The 15,271-nt window shown below is 37.5% G+C and overlaps 1 protein-coding gene across 1 annotated transcript in view; it reads left to right on the forward strand.

Moving 5' to 3' along the window:
• The window catches only part of Pak3 (p21 (RAC1) activated kinase 3), a 111,919-nt gene that overhangs the window by 79,198 nt on the left and 17,450 nt on the right, over positions 1 to 15,271 (forward strand). Inside the window, 5 exon segments of the mRNA XM_032889871.1 lie at positions 7,973 to 8,021; positions 8,275 to 8,387; positions 9,845 to 9,962; positions 11,558 to 11,657; positions 12,079 to 12,275. Of these exon segments, the coding sequence (XP_032745762.1) occupies positions 7,973 to 8,021; positions 8,275 to 8,387; positions 9,845 to 9,962; positions 11,558 to 11,657; positions 12,079 to 12,275 (577 nt within the window).

The raw sequence follows: 15,271 nt of genomic DNA on the forward strand, positions 1-15,271 counted from the left end.
GTGTTTAATGCCAGTGTCATGCCATATCTCTCCAGGGATTAACTCGGCTGTACATCTAAGTTTGATGAAAAGTGGCAATGAGAAAAATCTTTTTAGATCATTTTACTTCTAGACATTAAGACATGCATATGGCCAAGGGAGTTTTATGCAACTTCTGGACATTTTTCAATTGTACTCAAACCTAATGACAATATAATTAATTCATTAAAATGACAAGTAAGCTGTATTACCAATTCACGTATAATCAAGCACCCAATACTGACTGACCCCTTTACATTTGTTTTAAAGTTTTAAAAGTCAATTTGTTATGTAATGTATTTTTCAGATTTTTCCCTAATATTTCACAAGGAGTTCTTTTTACACTCACAAGTGAAGTTCCCATGTTGGAGATGAACAGTTCTAAATCTTATTTCTTTGAGGGAAATTTATTTAATTTTAGGTTAACAGATCAAATGATACATTTAATTATGGCACATTCATATATGCATTCATATTCTTTGCTGTAATTTGTATCCACCCGGAACCCTCCTTTCTCAAAGGGGAATATGAGTAGCTGCTTGGTTTAGATAATCTATTAAGCAGTATGCTGCTTAGAAGTCCTGGGTAAGTACCGAGAATGAACCTCGACCCAGTTTTTGTTGTTGTTGTCGTCCTCGTTTAGAGAAAGAGTGGAAGTGGTATCTAGTGTGTTATTCTTTGGGTTGGACCACCCACCCAAAACGTATTTGTTTCCTCATTGGATCTACTTTGGACCACACAGGGAAGAAGGATTCTATGGGGCACTAAATAGACATAGTCTAAGCTTTATAATAGGCTTTGTGATGGAGGAGATTGGAAATACATTAGCAATTGTGAAAAACAATGTTTATACGCCAATGGAAGATGCCCTTTGTTCTACTTAATGCTCTTAAATGCCTTTGTGTTGTATGCTGTCCCTTGTAAAGAAAGATAATGCCCTACATTCAAAACGCCATTAGCAGAGTTTACACATTGTTGTTTTTTTTCCAGCCTTCGTAATGAGCCAGTATTAAGCCACCTACTGCCCTTTCCCATCCCTGCCCTCTTGAAACCGATGGTGCACACTTTGAAACAGCTGCTTAGACTTAACGTTGAAGTGAGTAGCGGAGAGTTATCTGGCATTTCCAGGGATTAAGCTGTGTGTGGACTCGTTATTACTGGACTGTAACCCACTGAGTTTTCTGGCCTCACATCCATAGTGTGTTACAGCTCTATTTAGAAAGAGGTGACTGTGAATGATCTGGGAAAAGCTGTGTCCTAGCTAAACAACGGGAAAGTCCCCCCACTGAATTTTATAATCTTACTAATTAAAGGTTGTACCACCTGGCTCTTAATGCGTTCTATATACTTAGGTCATCAGGTGATGTGAGTTACATAATTTTATTCTATTTTACTACTTTGCCTTAGTGACATTTTTTTTTTTTGAGAAATAAATTTTCTGACAAGGACTGAGCAATCACTCTTAACACCTTTGCATACAATACTCTTCCCAGTTCTCAATGGATATTGAAGTCCCATTCAGGAGTTTTATATCTATTCTGAGTGGTTGTGGTTTACATTTACTCTAATATTTCATTCAGCACAACGTGGGCATGTGTGATAGTATCTATCAAATGTGCATTTGTGAAACTTCATGTCACGTGCATTTATATAGTAAAACAATTTCTAGAGAAGCACCTAGTAAGTAGTACCTTTCTTAAATATTCAGAACAGCCCCTTACCCATCTCAGCCACATGGAATATCTTACTTGAGGGAGAAAATCAGAAGAACTACTATGTATGTTTATGTCAAAAAGAATTTTGCCCTGGAACGAACTGAATAGACTAACATGAACATGGGGATGTCATAAGCAGAAAACATAGAGGTAAGGAGAGCTCTTGGGAGTAGCAATTTAAAACAATAGCTACAAATACGAATCTGAGGAAGAGCGGCAGTTGCACTGAGCAGTAACGAAAATGCTTAAGATCTAGCTTTAAAGTGGAACAGTTGTCCTTACAGAAAAATAAAATCATATGTCAGAGAATGGATGCAACTGGAAATCATTATGTTGAACAAAATAAACCACACTCAGAAAAATAAACACTGCACATTTTCTCCCCTGCATGAAACCTATATTTAAGGATGTCTGTGGGGGGGAGTTATTTTTCTATTTAAAGTATCTTTATTTACTTTTTTAGTGTGTTCACTTTACATCCCGCACAGTGTCCCCCTCCAGGTCACACCCTCTCACAATCTTTCCCCCATTCCCCCTCCCCTGAAAAAAAAATAGAAATCTTAAGGGAAAAGGAAGAGAAGGGGAAAAAGTGTAATGGAACACATGTAACATGACAGTGGGAAACATATGGTTGTTGAAAGAGGAGATCAGGAGTGGAAAAAGGGTAACAGTGACAGGGGATGAAAAATAAAATATATATTTCCATATTTATATATATAAACAAAACTCATTAGTGTTCATGTTAAGATATAATGAAATGTAAAGAAAATGGAGCATGCAAAAGATGAAGCTGGAAAATTAAGCAATGGCATCAAACTGGTGCATTTTTAAACTCAGCTATTAGCTGTATAACCACAGCTAACTCACCATTTACCCAGTTACAACTTACTCATTTGTACACGGAGGCAACTAGAGTTGCACCTAGAGGCACTAAGGGACCTCATTCATTTCTAGAGAGTTGGCAGAGAAACTGTCGCAATAAATGATAAAGGGATTTCTACTAGGAGTAGCAGGAAACGGAAGAGTAGATAGAAAGAGTAACCGTACTAAATGGGGCTTACGTTCCTGACTGTGACCTCATTAGCACTATGCTTAAACTTGTGAAACCTTAAAAGGGAATAGCGCCTATCCCTCCAGTGACCTCACTCATTCCCACGTAGCTCGCTGTGCACTACATTGCTTCCTATTGCTTTTTTACTCTTTAGGCACTCTGCAAAGTTGTTCTTAACCTACCTTCCTTTCTTGCCCCCCTATCCTCTACTTCATTCACGTGATGATATCAAAGTGATTCATCTCAACGATTAGTCTTTTCATGTTGCCTCCCTGGCAACTATTTAGCATGGTTTGACGTTGGTTCTTAGAAAAAGGACCTGGTAGAGAATAGTGATAAACTGACTTGTGGAGAAAGGGGAGAAATTGGGAATTGTCTCTTTCTTTCTAGACTCTTCAGGCTAGATGGCAATGTTTCCATTCGATGGTTATGCATTTGGCCACCTCAAGGACAGCCTATTGATAAAACATGCGGTGCAAAGCTGAGAGCTGTAATTGATGAGGCCTGTAGTTGAGCATTCTGTTAATTTAATATTCTTTAACCATGCTGGATGTTTAAAAGAGTTCTCCTTCATAGTTAGGAGAGCACTGTTACGCAGTTGTTTGATAGCAACAGGCACATCCTTCCCACTCTTGGGGCTTCAGAGTTCCCATCTGTAATGAGGAAGTTAAACTTGGATGATCTGGCTTTCCATTCAGGTCTACTAATGTATGATTTCCTTGTACCATATGAGGAACTGAGATTTGTAATAAATAAAATTCCCACAATAAATAAATATTCTTCTTACAGCATTATATCTATAAAGCAAGAATAGATGGATAAAAGAATCAATTTAATTAAGTGACCTGGAAAGAATATAAAACAATCAAATTGATAAACTCAATATGTCCGAGAATAAGGAGTTTAATCCCCATCTTCATTAGATTTCTGTCATCTCTATGTCCCAAGATGCCAACAGATGATAGTTTTAAAATTAAGATGAAGTAAAATTTTATTGTGTAAGCCTATTATTAACACACACACACAGACACACACACACACACACACACACACACATATATATAGTCAATCATGTTTCAGTGTAAGCATATGTATTGAGATATTTTAATATACTCCAACGTGCTGCAAGGCTCATATTTTGGGAATGGAATTGGCTAGATATTGTCTCCTTTGTACTGCTGTGCTTTAAATATTATGACGAGAGGACCGTTCCTCTTTACAACCTGCAAACCACCTACAAACAAATAACCTGTTCCTTGTGAATTAAGCTATGCAATCTTGACCACAAACTGCAGTTATTAATAGTTTAATTCTTATCCTTTATCAAACAAAAATAATTATATATTACTAGTGCTTAGAGACTTTTTATCAGAATGTGGTACTCAATAGTCCCATTATGATAAATCCTACCAAGAAAGGAAATAAATGCAATATTCAAATTACCAGTATTGTAGGTAAATATGAAATTTCTATTATTAATTTTGAAACATTATGTATCTTGAAAATTCCACATATTTAAAGAGCATCCTAGTCATCGATCAACTACATTTGGACGTTAGTTGCTATATTAGAAAACAAGCAATAGAATAATAATTATTAATACTTATTTGGCACTTACTATGTGCCAGAGCTGAATGACTTTTAAGGCTTAACATACATTTAATCCACCTTCGAAGGTAAATCACTGAGAGTCACACAACTAGAAAGTGGTAAGATTTAAACCAGCAATGATTTGAATAAATAGGTGTGGGGAATGCTATCCTCAGCCCAGCAGTGGGCATTGAAAATGACTATGGATGAATCTTGAAGATAATAAGATTTCTTGGCAGAGAAAACAAAAATAATAATTAAAAAAACTCCCATGGAATCAAATCAGAAATCAAACCTTCGATTCTTGAAGGTTTCTTGGGGTTCAGTGTTGCATTTGGTCTGGTAGCTGGAGTGGCAAGGAGCTAAGTTTCTCTACAGTACCCGAATTTATTCATTTTTAGTTGAAGGTTCACATAGACTCTAAGTTGGTCCAAACAGTAACTTACTGATTAGTAATACAATAATATGTTAGGTTTGTGGATTCACATATGAAGCCATTTTAGGACAAAACAAAGATAAGGGGGAGGAAGGGAAAAATGTCTTTCCCACTGAACAATTGCCTCTGTCCATGAAGGTCAGGGAAGCACAAACAAGCCGTTTGGTTCTAGTTAATAACCCTCACTCTAGGATGTCAGGACCGTTAAGTCGGAAAGTCTATACAAATGGACGTTGTAATCCTGGGATACTGGGGTTTCAGGATTAGGGATCTATCTATCTTAAGACAAAACACTGAAGGAAATAGGGAGACGATGCAGTAAAGAAAAGGAAGAAAATGGATTCCAAGGTAAGTCTCCAAAGATGGTAAACACTAATCCCTCTTGTGCTTCCAATCAATCATAGTTTTATTCCCTCAGACAGCAGAAATGAGCTTCAATGGTTGAAGGAACACTCATGGGGAAAAGTCACCGTGCAGGCTAGCCTTTTGTCACGCTAGCTTTACCTAGACTAGTTACCATCTTGCTTATTTTATAAAACTCCATATATGATTTTTTTAGTGTGTTCTAAACTTAGAGGGAAAAAAAGAAAAATGCAAAACTATTTCTCAAGGGAGAGGCTAAAGCATCACTATAAAGTGTTCCTACAAATAATCCTTTAAAAAAAAAACAAACCTGCTTTTGAAAAGGAAAGAGATGCTAGCAAGGTCGTTAGGGTTAGGGCATTGGGTGGTTCTAGCCAACAGTCAGTAAATCAGTTCTCTTCTGCTGCATAATGAACAGCTACAGGAGCAATAATGAATCATAACAGCAGAGGCCATATTAAACTTCAGGGGCGATCTGGGCTTAGGGCCAAATGCTGTCTTAGATTGTGTCATTTGATAGTCTGAGGTCGTAAAAGAGAGGTATTTCTAGTATCTCATTTTACAGATACTGTCATTCTGCTGAATCGGACGGTATGCATGTGTTTTCGATATCTGGAAATGAACCAAATAAAGATTTTTAAAAACATAGTTTGCAATTAGGTTTGAAGAGGTTTTGGGAGCTTACCGCTGCTGAAGTGAGCGCCAAGTTGATTGAGACAATCTACTCCTCTGAATTCAATTCTGAGTTCAAAAGGGCAAATCACACCTGGCTCCCAACTCAGGAATGACTCATCTTTTATTCCAAGAAAGTAGTGTATCGTGAAGATTCAGTTGGGTGAAATACCTTTCCTTATTGAAAGGAAAGGAATTGTTTCAATTGAGTTTTTGCTGAAGAATATTTTGTATTAGTGTGCTCATTCAACAAATATTTAGTGGCATCAACTGTAAGTTCTGAATATAGAATCTACAATAGACAATATTGAACACAGATTAGTTTGATATAAGCATACATGTTGAGAATCACCAAGTGCTCGTCCGGGTACCACCTAGAGAGTAAGTCTGATATTTAGCCTAATTTCAAAACCTAATTGTAAAGCTAAGCAGAATGTGGTTTGTACGTTGGACAGCCTGGGAAGGCTATTCAATCTTTCTGACTTTCAGGTTCTGATTTATGAGATGAGACTGATAGAGTTGCCTTATATATAAATATAGGGGAGAATCTCATAAAAGCAAGTCTATAAACTTCTCAACACTGTGTCTGACACAGAACATTCATTACATGTACTTCTGCTGTGGTCTGTTTTCTTTCTGAAAAAGGACTGAAATCGGGAAGGGAAATTTCTTGCCAGGGTTTGCACAGCTTGTGATGGCGAAGCAGGCTCAAATCTCTGCTATTAGTCAAAGAAGCCTTATACCACACTAGCCATTTCCTTTTCACGGGGCAGGTGACAGAAGCATCCCAGGCTTTTGAGAAATATTGTGAATCATCAAGGGAGAAATATCATAAAGAAATGCCTGACATAGAGTTATGGATCATAACAGTAATTCCGATATTTGGGAGGCTGAAGTAGAAAGATCACAGCAAGGACATGCTGATTTACATATGGGCAAGAGGAGAGAAAGAGATATGGATGGATGGATGGATAGATAGATAGATAGATAGATAGATAGATAGATAGATAGATAGATAGATGATAGATAGATAGATAGATAGATAGAATATCTTTCTAAACTCAATCTAAAACTTAGAGCATTATAATTCCTAGGAAATCAATCGTCATATTGTTTTCCTAGCTGTTTTTCTTGCCACCACGAAATGAATACCTCCTCAGCTGAAGATAAGGTTGAGAAGACCTTCAGAAAACAAGTGTAATTCACTGAAAGATACTGGGATCTCATTGGGACAATACATTGTCTCTCTGCAAAGCAAGGGAAAATCTAAGTAAAGTTAAAATAGAAGCATAAATACTTCAAAGACTTAAGGAAAGATAGGCTAAAAAGGGGTATTTCATAGGAGTGAAAACTCACTGAAATTTATGAGAAATTTAGCAAACATAAAAATAAAGACAGAAGCTCTATAACAGAGCCACAAGGTTATTTCTTTGAACAGATATAGCACTGACACACACTGAATCTGACTGATTCATTAAATGAAGGGTTGGAGATGCATAAAATAGCTCCTCTGTCCATATGCTAAAAATAATAGCTGAGTTAAAGTTGCCTCAGCAAAAGATGAGCTATTCTTTTCCGAAATTTACTTTTCCTCAACCAGAGGCCTGCGATGATGGTTGTTTAAATACGTAAAGAATATGAAAAATAGTACAGGGTTTCCTTAGGAAGACAAGGCCAGTATGCTAATTTCACAAATGCATAGTGAACTGGTGCCAGAAAGGCTAGTGAAAGGTCCTAGACCACCACAAAGGATTCATTGTTTTAGTCTCTGACATAACTACTATATAAGGCAGTTGTTTCAATGCTGTGCACTTACAATTTGATAGGACAGTAGATCTAGTATTAAGTATTCTTTCAATAATTATTAAGAAGCTGCCCCTGTGTTACCTCCTCACTGAATCTTGATCTTGCTAACTTAATTCCCCTTAAAATGAATTACATTTTTCTGTTGGGGATTTAGCTCAGTGGTAGAGCACTTGCCTAGGAAGCGCAAGGCCCTGGGTTCGGTCCCCAGCTCCGAAAAAAAAAAAGAACCAAAAAAAAATGAATTACATTTTTCATACATACATGGGAAAGTATCGGTAACACATGAATTGTTTATTCATTGGGTAATTCTCACCTTTCCAGGGCATCAGGAACTGTTTACACAGCACTAGACATTGCGACAGGACAAGAGGTATGTGGCTCTAATGGTCCTGCATTACTTTTATTTTGTGTTTACTGCTTTTCTTGTTATAACTAGGTAATCAAGCAGGCACTAGGTTGTGATGGAGATTAATTGTGGTGTAAAACATCTGGAATAGATAGCGCCTGGCCAAAGAAAAGGTACAGGTTTGTAGAACACATACAGAATAGTAGATAAAGAATTTGTACATTTCCATCCATGTGTATTTTAATAGTCATGTTCTTCTGTGTTATTCATCATCCAGGTGGCTATAAAGCAAATGAACCTTCAACAGCAGCCCAAAAAGGAATTAATTATTAATGAAATTCTTGTCATGAGGGAAAATAAGAACCCCAATATTGTCAATTATTTGGATAGGTAAGTGGGTTTTTTTTATATTTTCTTCCAAGATGTTGTTTCTTATTTATTTAAAAATGTTTCTAAAATGACACAAAGTAACATAGTAAATCTTTGTGAACCACCAAACACTTGAAAATATGTTTGGTGGACCTAGTCCTAAACCTAAGTAGTTTATATGGTTTCCTTTGGAGGATGGTGGCTCCAGGTTGTCAGGTAATACACTACTCCATGCAGGAAAAAGCAGTGGTGTTTTTTAAACATTTCATCAAGTGTCTATTTGGAGCCATATGGCCCCTGAGAGGCTGAGTAAAGAAGGCAGACAACAAAAGCCCTGCTTTAATGGGTGCTTTATGATTAACTGACAGTGAGGTTGGGGCAATTGAGACTTTAATCTCAAACCTTTTTCCTAAAGCAGGTAATTAATGTCTCTTTCATCAGTGGTATTAAGAGTGTGTTACATATAGGCACTTAAAGACGGAGCTAACTCTTCTCCCTGCCTAACATCTGCTTCTTCGGAGTTTTAGTCATTGTATGCTTAGCATCACTCTGCTGAGTTTTCTGATAAGATGCAAAGGAAATAGGATTAGGTCTCAACCTCTGTGAGTTTAAGGGCTTGCTGTCAGTGTTAGGTCAATAGACATTGATGTGGTAGAGATAGAAGAAAGACTGAATTTGAAAGTTTGAATCACAGTGGTAGAGCGCTTCAGGGAAGCGCAAGGCCCTGTTGGTCCCCAGTTCAAAAAGAAAGAACAAAAAAAAAAAAAAAAAAAAAAAAAAAAGAAAGTTTGAATCAGCATTTTTCCCAGTGCCTTTATGGCCCATCAGCAACAGTGTGGCATTAATTTGATTTCTGCATTTATGGTTCTCCAAAACTTGCACTTGTTCTTTTTAAAAGGGCTGATTTCTAGGTTTTACTCCATAATTAATGATAATAGAACTGGTGAAGTTTGATTTTTAAGAGATTTGCTTCGTGGATCCCAAAAGTACTATAATTTGAGCTGCATAGAATAGAAGGTCTTAATTTGCAGTGAGATAGCGGCCTTTGCTTTGTCTGGTTTGTTCTTTAAATATTCCTGTAACTCAGGCTGGCCTGGAAGTTATCATATACCCAGGGCTAGCCTTAAACTGAGAGTTGCGTTGCTTCCTCCACCCAAGTAGGTGGGATTACAGGTGTATACCACCATGCCACAGGCTTAGCCACGCAGACATTAAGGCAGAGTGGAGTCACTTGGGGTCACCTCTCCTGTAAGAAGATTGTGCTAACTGATTTTAATAACCTCCTTCTGTTTTTCAAGAATGCTGAGGCTATCCAGTGACCTTAGTTCCTGCATTTGAGGACTGAAATTTGTTCCTCAATAATCATTTTCAAGATAATGGGCGTGGGCCTCTTCACAATCAACTTTCATCACAAATAAGGCCCGAGTCTCTATTTCCTTAGTCCAAAGTAAAACCTTTTTTTTCCTCTTTTGTTATAGCTACTTAGTGGGTGATGAACTGTGGGTAGTCATGGAATACTTGGCTGGTGGCTCTTTGACTGACGTGGTCACAGAAACCTGTATGGATGAAGGACAGATAGCAGCCGTCTGTAGAGAGGTAAGAAAAGAGAATGTATTTTGCTGGTGAGAAGTAAAGTTTACCAATGCTTTCTTGAAGCTCATACAGAATTTTTTCTAGCATCAAAATAACAACAGTGTGCTTTTGTACTGAAAAAAATGAAATTGTATTAAAACTATAACTTAACGCCGTGCCCTATATGTATCTCCTTTGCCAGACCCATATTTAGTTACCTTTCTGTGGCTCTTATAAGCTCTAATATGCTACTCAGGAAACACTGCATCTAATCTCATATGCAGGAGTGTCAGTGAACATGGCCACTGACATGGTTCCTGTGGAATGCCTTTCTAGTCTGTGGGAATTTATACAAGATAACTGTTGTGTTCTACATGCTCCACGTAAGCCCCATAAAATACAGACTACGTTATAGTCTCATTATTTCCTAGAAGACAAATTTTAAATTTTTAATGTGTGTTTGTGTGTGTGTGTGTGTGTGTGTGTGTGTGTGTGTGTGTGTGTGTGTGTGTGTGCATATGGATATCAAATAACAACCTTTGGGACTCAGTTCTCTACTTCCATCATGTGGGTTCTGGGAATTGAGCTCAGGTTGTAAAGCGAGGCAGCAAGTGTTGTGACCTATTGATCCATCTCACAGGCCCCAGAAAGCAGTTTAACAGTTTTCCTTGAACCACAGAAAGTAATTGCTTACACAGTGAATATTCCTTACAGCCCTCTAGTGGGCCTGAGGATCTGTCATTTACAGAAAGATAAAAGCGCATTTAGTTTCTAGATAATTCGATGGTGCTTTGTTTTATTATTTTGATCAATATTGTTTTTACAACATACACTTGTCAGTGGTGTCTCACAATGAAATTTTCTAGAGAATGAAATGGAAACTTGAAAACGTTTGAAAGTGCAACTAAGCTAAATCATATTAGGGAATCTTTCTGCTAACATAGTTCTCTTCAATTTCCTCATTCTTTCCCCCGACTTGTTCCCATTTCCCCTTCTCTATAAATACATATATAGCAACAGATCATGTTTTCTCCTATGCCAGAAATGGAGTTGATATTCCCTTTTTATGCTATTCTGTCTGAGCCTGTATTTGGTATTTTTTAGTATTACAAGACAGAGACATTTCTGAACAAGTCCTTTAGTTACTTTAGAACTGGAAGCCATCCTCAAATCTATCAGAAATAGCCAAAGTGAATTATTTTGCTTGCACATTCTTGTTTCCCACACTAGATCTACTGAATCAAACCGCAGCATGCACACTGAGGATTACAACATCTCTAAGAGACCAAGCTGAATCCACATCACCTAGAAAACTAGAACAAAGCATCATTATGTTAACTGGTCAAGTGGACTGTAGTGATGACTAGTACTGTTCCTTGCTTTATCCTCTTCATGGTTTGGTCTATAGTATGGCATGGGAGCCCTCCAATGCTTAAGATTAAGTGTCCTCCCTGATGTAAATGCTAATGTGGCATGAAAATGGTATTAAAGCATCCAATACTCAATTTTACTTAACAATAAGTAATCGTAAACTTTCCCAAAATTTGCCTGGAAATGATATATAGAATTAAAAAAAAACCCTTTGTGATATAATTAGAACTTTTTCTCTGATCCAATAGTGCCTCCAAGCTTTGGATTTCTTGCACTCAAACCAAGTGATCCACAGAGATATAAAGAGTGACAATATTCTCCTCGGGATGGACGGTTCTGTTAAACTGAGTAGGTATTTTCATTCCTTGGGCAATTTCTGCTTTTCTAATGTCTATCTTAAGAAGATAATGGCTACTAAAAGTGATTTGTCTGAAAACATGTAGAGCTTAATTGTAACCAGATTTAGATTTAAGATTTAAGATTTTTAGATTCTAGTGACATCTAAAATTAACCAACAGCAAATAACTAACCGGAAGGTGGAAAGGACTGGGAGGTAACTCTATGGCAGTCTACAGAAAATGGCAGCATTTCTGTCAATTGTTTCAGACCCCTTTAAACTTAGGAGCAGCTGAGAGATCAGGAAAGGATTTGGATATAAGTTAAGCACTTGCGAGAGCTTGCTTTAACATTAAAGGGAGGTTTAGGGAAATAAGCTATTACAAACATTTTATTTGTGCTCACTTTAATAGAGTTTTTTTCTTCTCTACAGCTGATTTTGGATTCTGTGCCCAAATCACTCCTGAGCAAAGTAAACGAAGCACTATGGTGGGAACTCCCTATTGGATGGCACCTGAGGTGGTAACTCGAAAAGCTTATGGCCCGAAAGTTGATATCTGGTCTCTGGGAATCATGGCTATTGAAATGGTGGAAGGTGAACCCCCTTACCTTAATGAAAATCCACTCAGGGTAAGTCAGGAAAATTGAGGTACTTCCTATTCCCACCCCCCCAAAAATGGGGGCAAGAAAAATACCAATTTATGATTCCCCAAATTGATAGAACTAATACTTTTTTGGAACAAGTAACACAGAGACAATGAGTTATGATGTATAAATTGCTCTGAGCATGAAGTGCCTTGCTCTTAGTCCCCGTAAAAACAAGAGCCTTTAATATTCTTTAATATAAAACTTTCTACTATAAAACTCTAGAAATGGATGAAAAGAAAGATGTGGGTAGAATGGGCATTTTTATCACGTGCTATGGTTAAATGATCTGTCCAGAAAACCTTTGTTTCATAATTACTTTAACGAAGCAAAACAATGTATTTCTAGAACACTTGTCATTTTAAGTTGGATTTCTGTTATCAGTAACAAGTCATTGAGCAAGAACAGCTTGGTTGACACTGAATGAAACAGACAGAGACAGAGCACAGCATGGTGAAATCACAAACTTAATTAGAAGACCATCAAGTAGAAGAGAAATAAAAATTATTTGAGTTAGAGAATTCAGTTTCCTACTACATAATTGGAAGTTTGACCCTCAAATGATTCAGTTACCCCTGCAAAGAAAAATAAAATAAAATGAGAACCCCCACCTTGTAACTTAACCCCATTGTCTTTTTTTAGATATGTGTAGTTGATCATGAGGATAAAAGTCAAAGAAATACAAATGAAGCAGTTGCTTAAGGTAGACGTAAGTCAGAAGCTATTGGGTTGAATATAGCCTCACTGTACACCAGAGCAGTACTCTGTATGCATAAAGGACAGGAGATTGTTCCTAAAAGAAAATAGCCACAGATTCAAATCTACTCTTCAAGCTCATACACAGCATCAGTGCCAAAGGCCTTGTCTGTGTCATTATCATACAGAGTCTAATAATGTCTTTTATCCTTTATCTACAAACTCATTGCCCTTGGTAATCAGTCAAGTGTATTCTCATTATGTTTGGAAAATCTATATTCAATCCAAATATATGTGACTTTCTATATATGCAAAGAAATCTGTGAACTAAATGTCTAGTTGTTGTGCATTTGAAAATTGTGTATTCTCTAATACACAATTAGCCAGTTTCTAATATATAGAGAGATGCCTCCTTTAATTCTTCCTCCTTTTGATTCTACTCTGCTATTTGGCTGCTGGTCCTAGTCTCTCTATACTGGTTAGAAAACAACAGCTATGAAAGAACGCCCTAATGAATTCTCCGGCTGTTACCCTTGTCTCACAAAACAATCTGAAAGTGAGATGTGTGCGATTAGCTGCCTGAGGACTGAGTAGAAAGAGGGGGCATTTTCCACCATTTGTGGGTCAGCCTTCCATGAGTTTATCAAGTCCACCTCTGACCTTTGGAACAGTGCATTAGGATAATTAGGAGGGCTTTTCTGTATTGTCTTAGTACCTCTGCCCATTAGGAGACCTCACTGAAAGAATACATCGGGTCTGTTGTTCCTATGGATTTCCTCCTCTAAGTCTTCGAACTGTAGTGGCACTAAATGAATCACAGCTAGTTTGCTCTCTGCTTTCTGCTCAGTAACTTACGACCTGGAGAATTTAAGGATTAAATAAATGGCATCGTAAGCCAACTCGTCTCAGGAATGCATTTCTTGCTCTCTTCTGTTTTTCCAGTCATAACTGATCTCCCTTTAGCTAGACTGGTAATTACTGTGGGGTTGTGGGGAGAAATGGGTTTTTTATCTCCATAGACATCTTCTAGCTTGAGATTAATAGCTTGTCTCTTAGAATCCATAGTCTTCTATCCAAACAAGTACTTGCAGATTAATAAACCATAAGGTTCAGGAAGCCTACATTAAAACTATGATCAAAAAAGAGCTGTCAGAAAGACTACCTTTTTGAATTCCACAGATAAGGATGGACTAACTTCGTGCCTTACTCTCTTCACCAGAGATCTTGATCAACCTCTGGGAGATTAATCAAGTCCATGTTGAGCCAGGTTGATTCTGAAGCTCTTCTCTTCTAGACAGCAGGAATACTCTTACGCTTTCTTTGTAAATGTGCTGCCCTGCTCTTTTCTTACTGAAAACACAGTGTCTTGGCCTAGATGCCTTTATCTGGGATTGGGGGGTCGTATTGACTGAACCCATGGAAAGTTTGGAGATAGACACAGTGGACACTGTAGGAAGCCTACTTTTTCTTGGATTTGGGTAACTGCACACTATGTTGGGAACTAGAAAAATCAGGCACCACTAGGAGAGGTATGAAAGAGCCCTCGGGTCTTTCATTAAAACTATCTCAATCTACCACCAGTCTACTATTTGTAGGCTTTGAAACAGACAGAAGTAGAAGGGAGTGAGGAGAAGAAGATAAAATGGAACTGTAAAGGGTGGCTTGCATTTGTGGGGACAAAAGAAATCTCAGTTAAGTAGTCAGGCACATCCAAGTGCATCCTGACAATGTAACTTAAAAGCTCAGGACCATTTTGCGAGTCGCTTCAAACCTTTCTGACCTCATTTCCTTTCTGGGAATAGGGATAATATCCGTCTCACCGAATCCACATGAAAGTCATGAATAATTTATATAAATCACAGAGCTCCATGCTTAGCTCACTGTAGAAAATGTATGTAGAAATTCATGACCATGAGGAGAAAAGATATTTAAAGTTGTTTTCACTCACTCATTTAATGGATTCAGCATTCCTCCAACAAACTTTTATCCCATGGCCCAACAACTCCCATAGCGGAGAGAATTCTGTAGAGTTCAATATAATTACTGTAATTAGGTAGCATTAGACAGAACAGGTTCAAGGTTAAGAAAGTCTCAGGCTGTCCTTTACAAGGCTGCCTGCATCTCTCTGTGACTTGTACTGTTTGCTGTACAGGGGTCATCTGAGCAAACTGTCTGTTAAAATTGATTGCAGATATACATGCGATGCAAAAAATTAACTTGATAAAAATTGAATATTTCTTTTGCTTAGTATAAAAGGATTGAGATTTTAAAATGTTAATAAATGA

The sequence above is a fragment of the Rattus rattus genome, chromosome X, assembly GCF_011064425.1.
Source record: "Rattus rattus isolate New Zealand chromosome X, Rrattus_CSIRO_v1, whole genome shotgun sequence".
Lineage (NCBI taxonomy): Eukaryota > Metazoa > Chordata > Mammalia > Rodentia > Muridae > Rattus > Rattus rattus.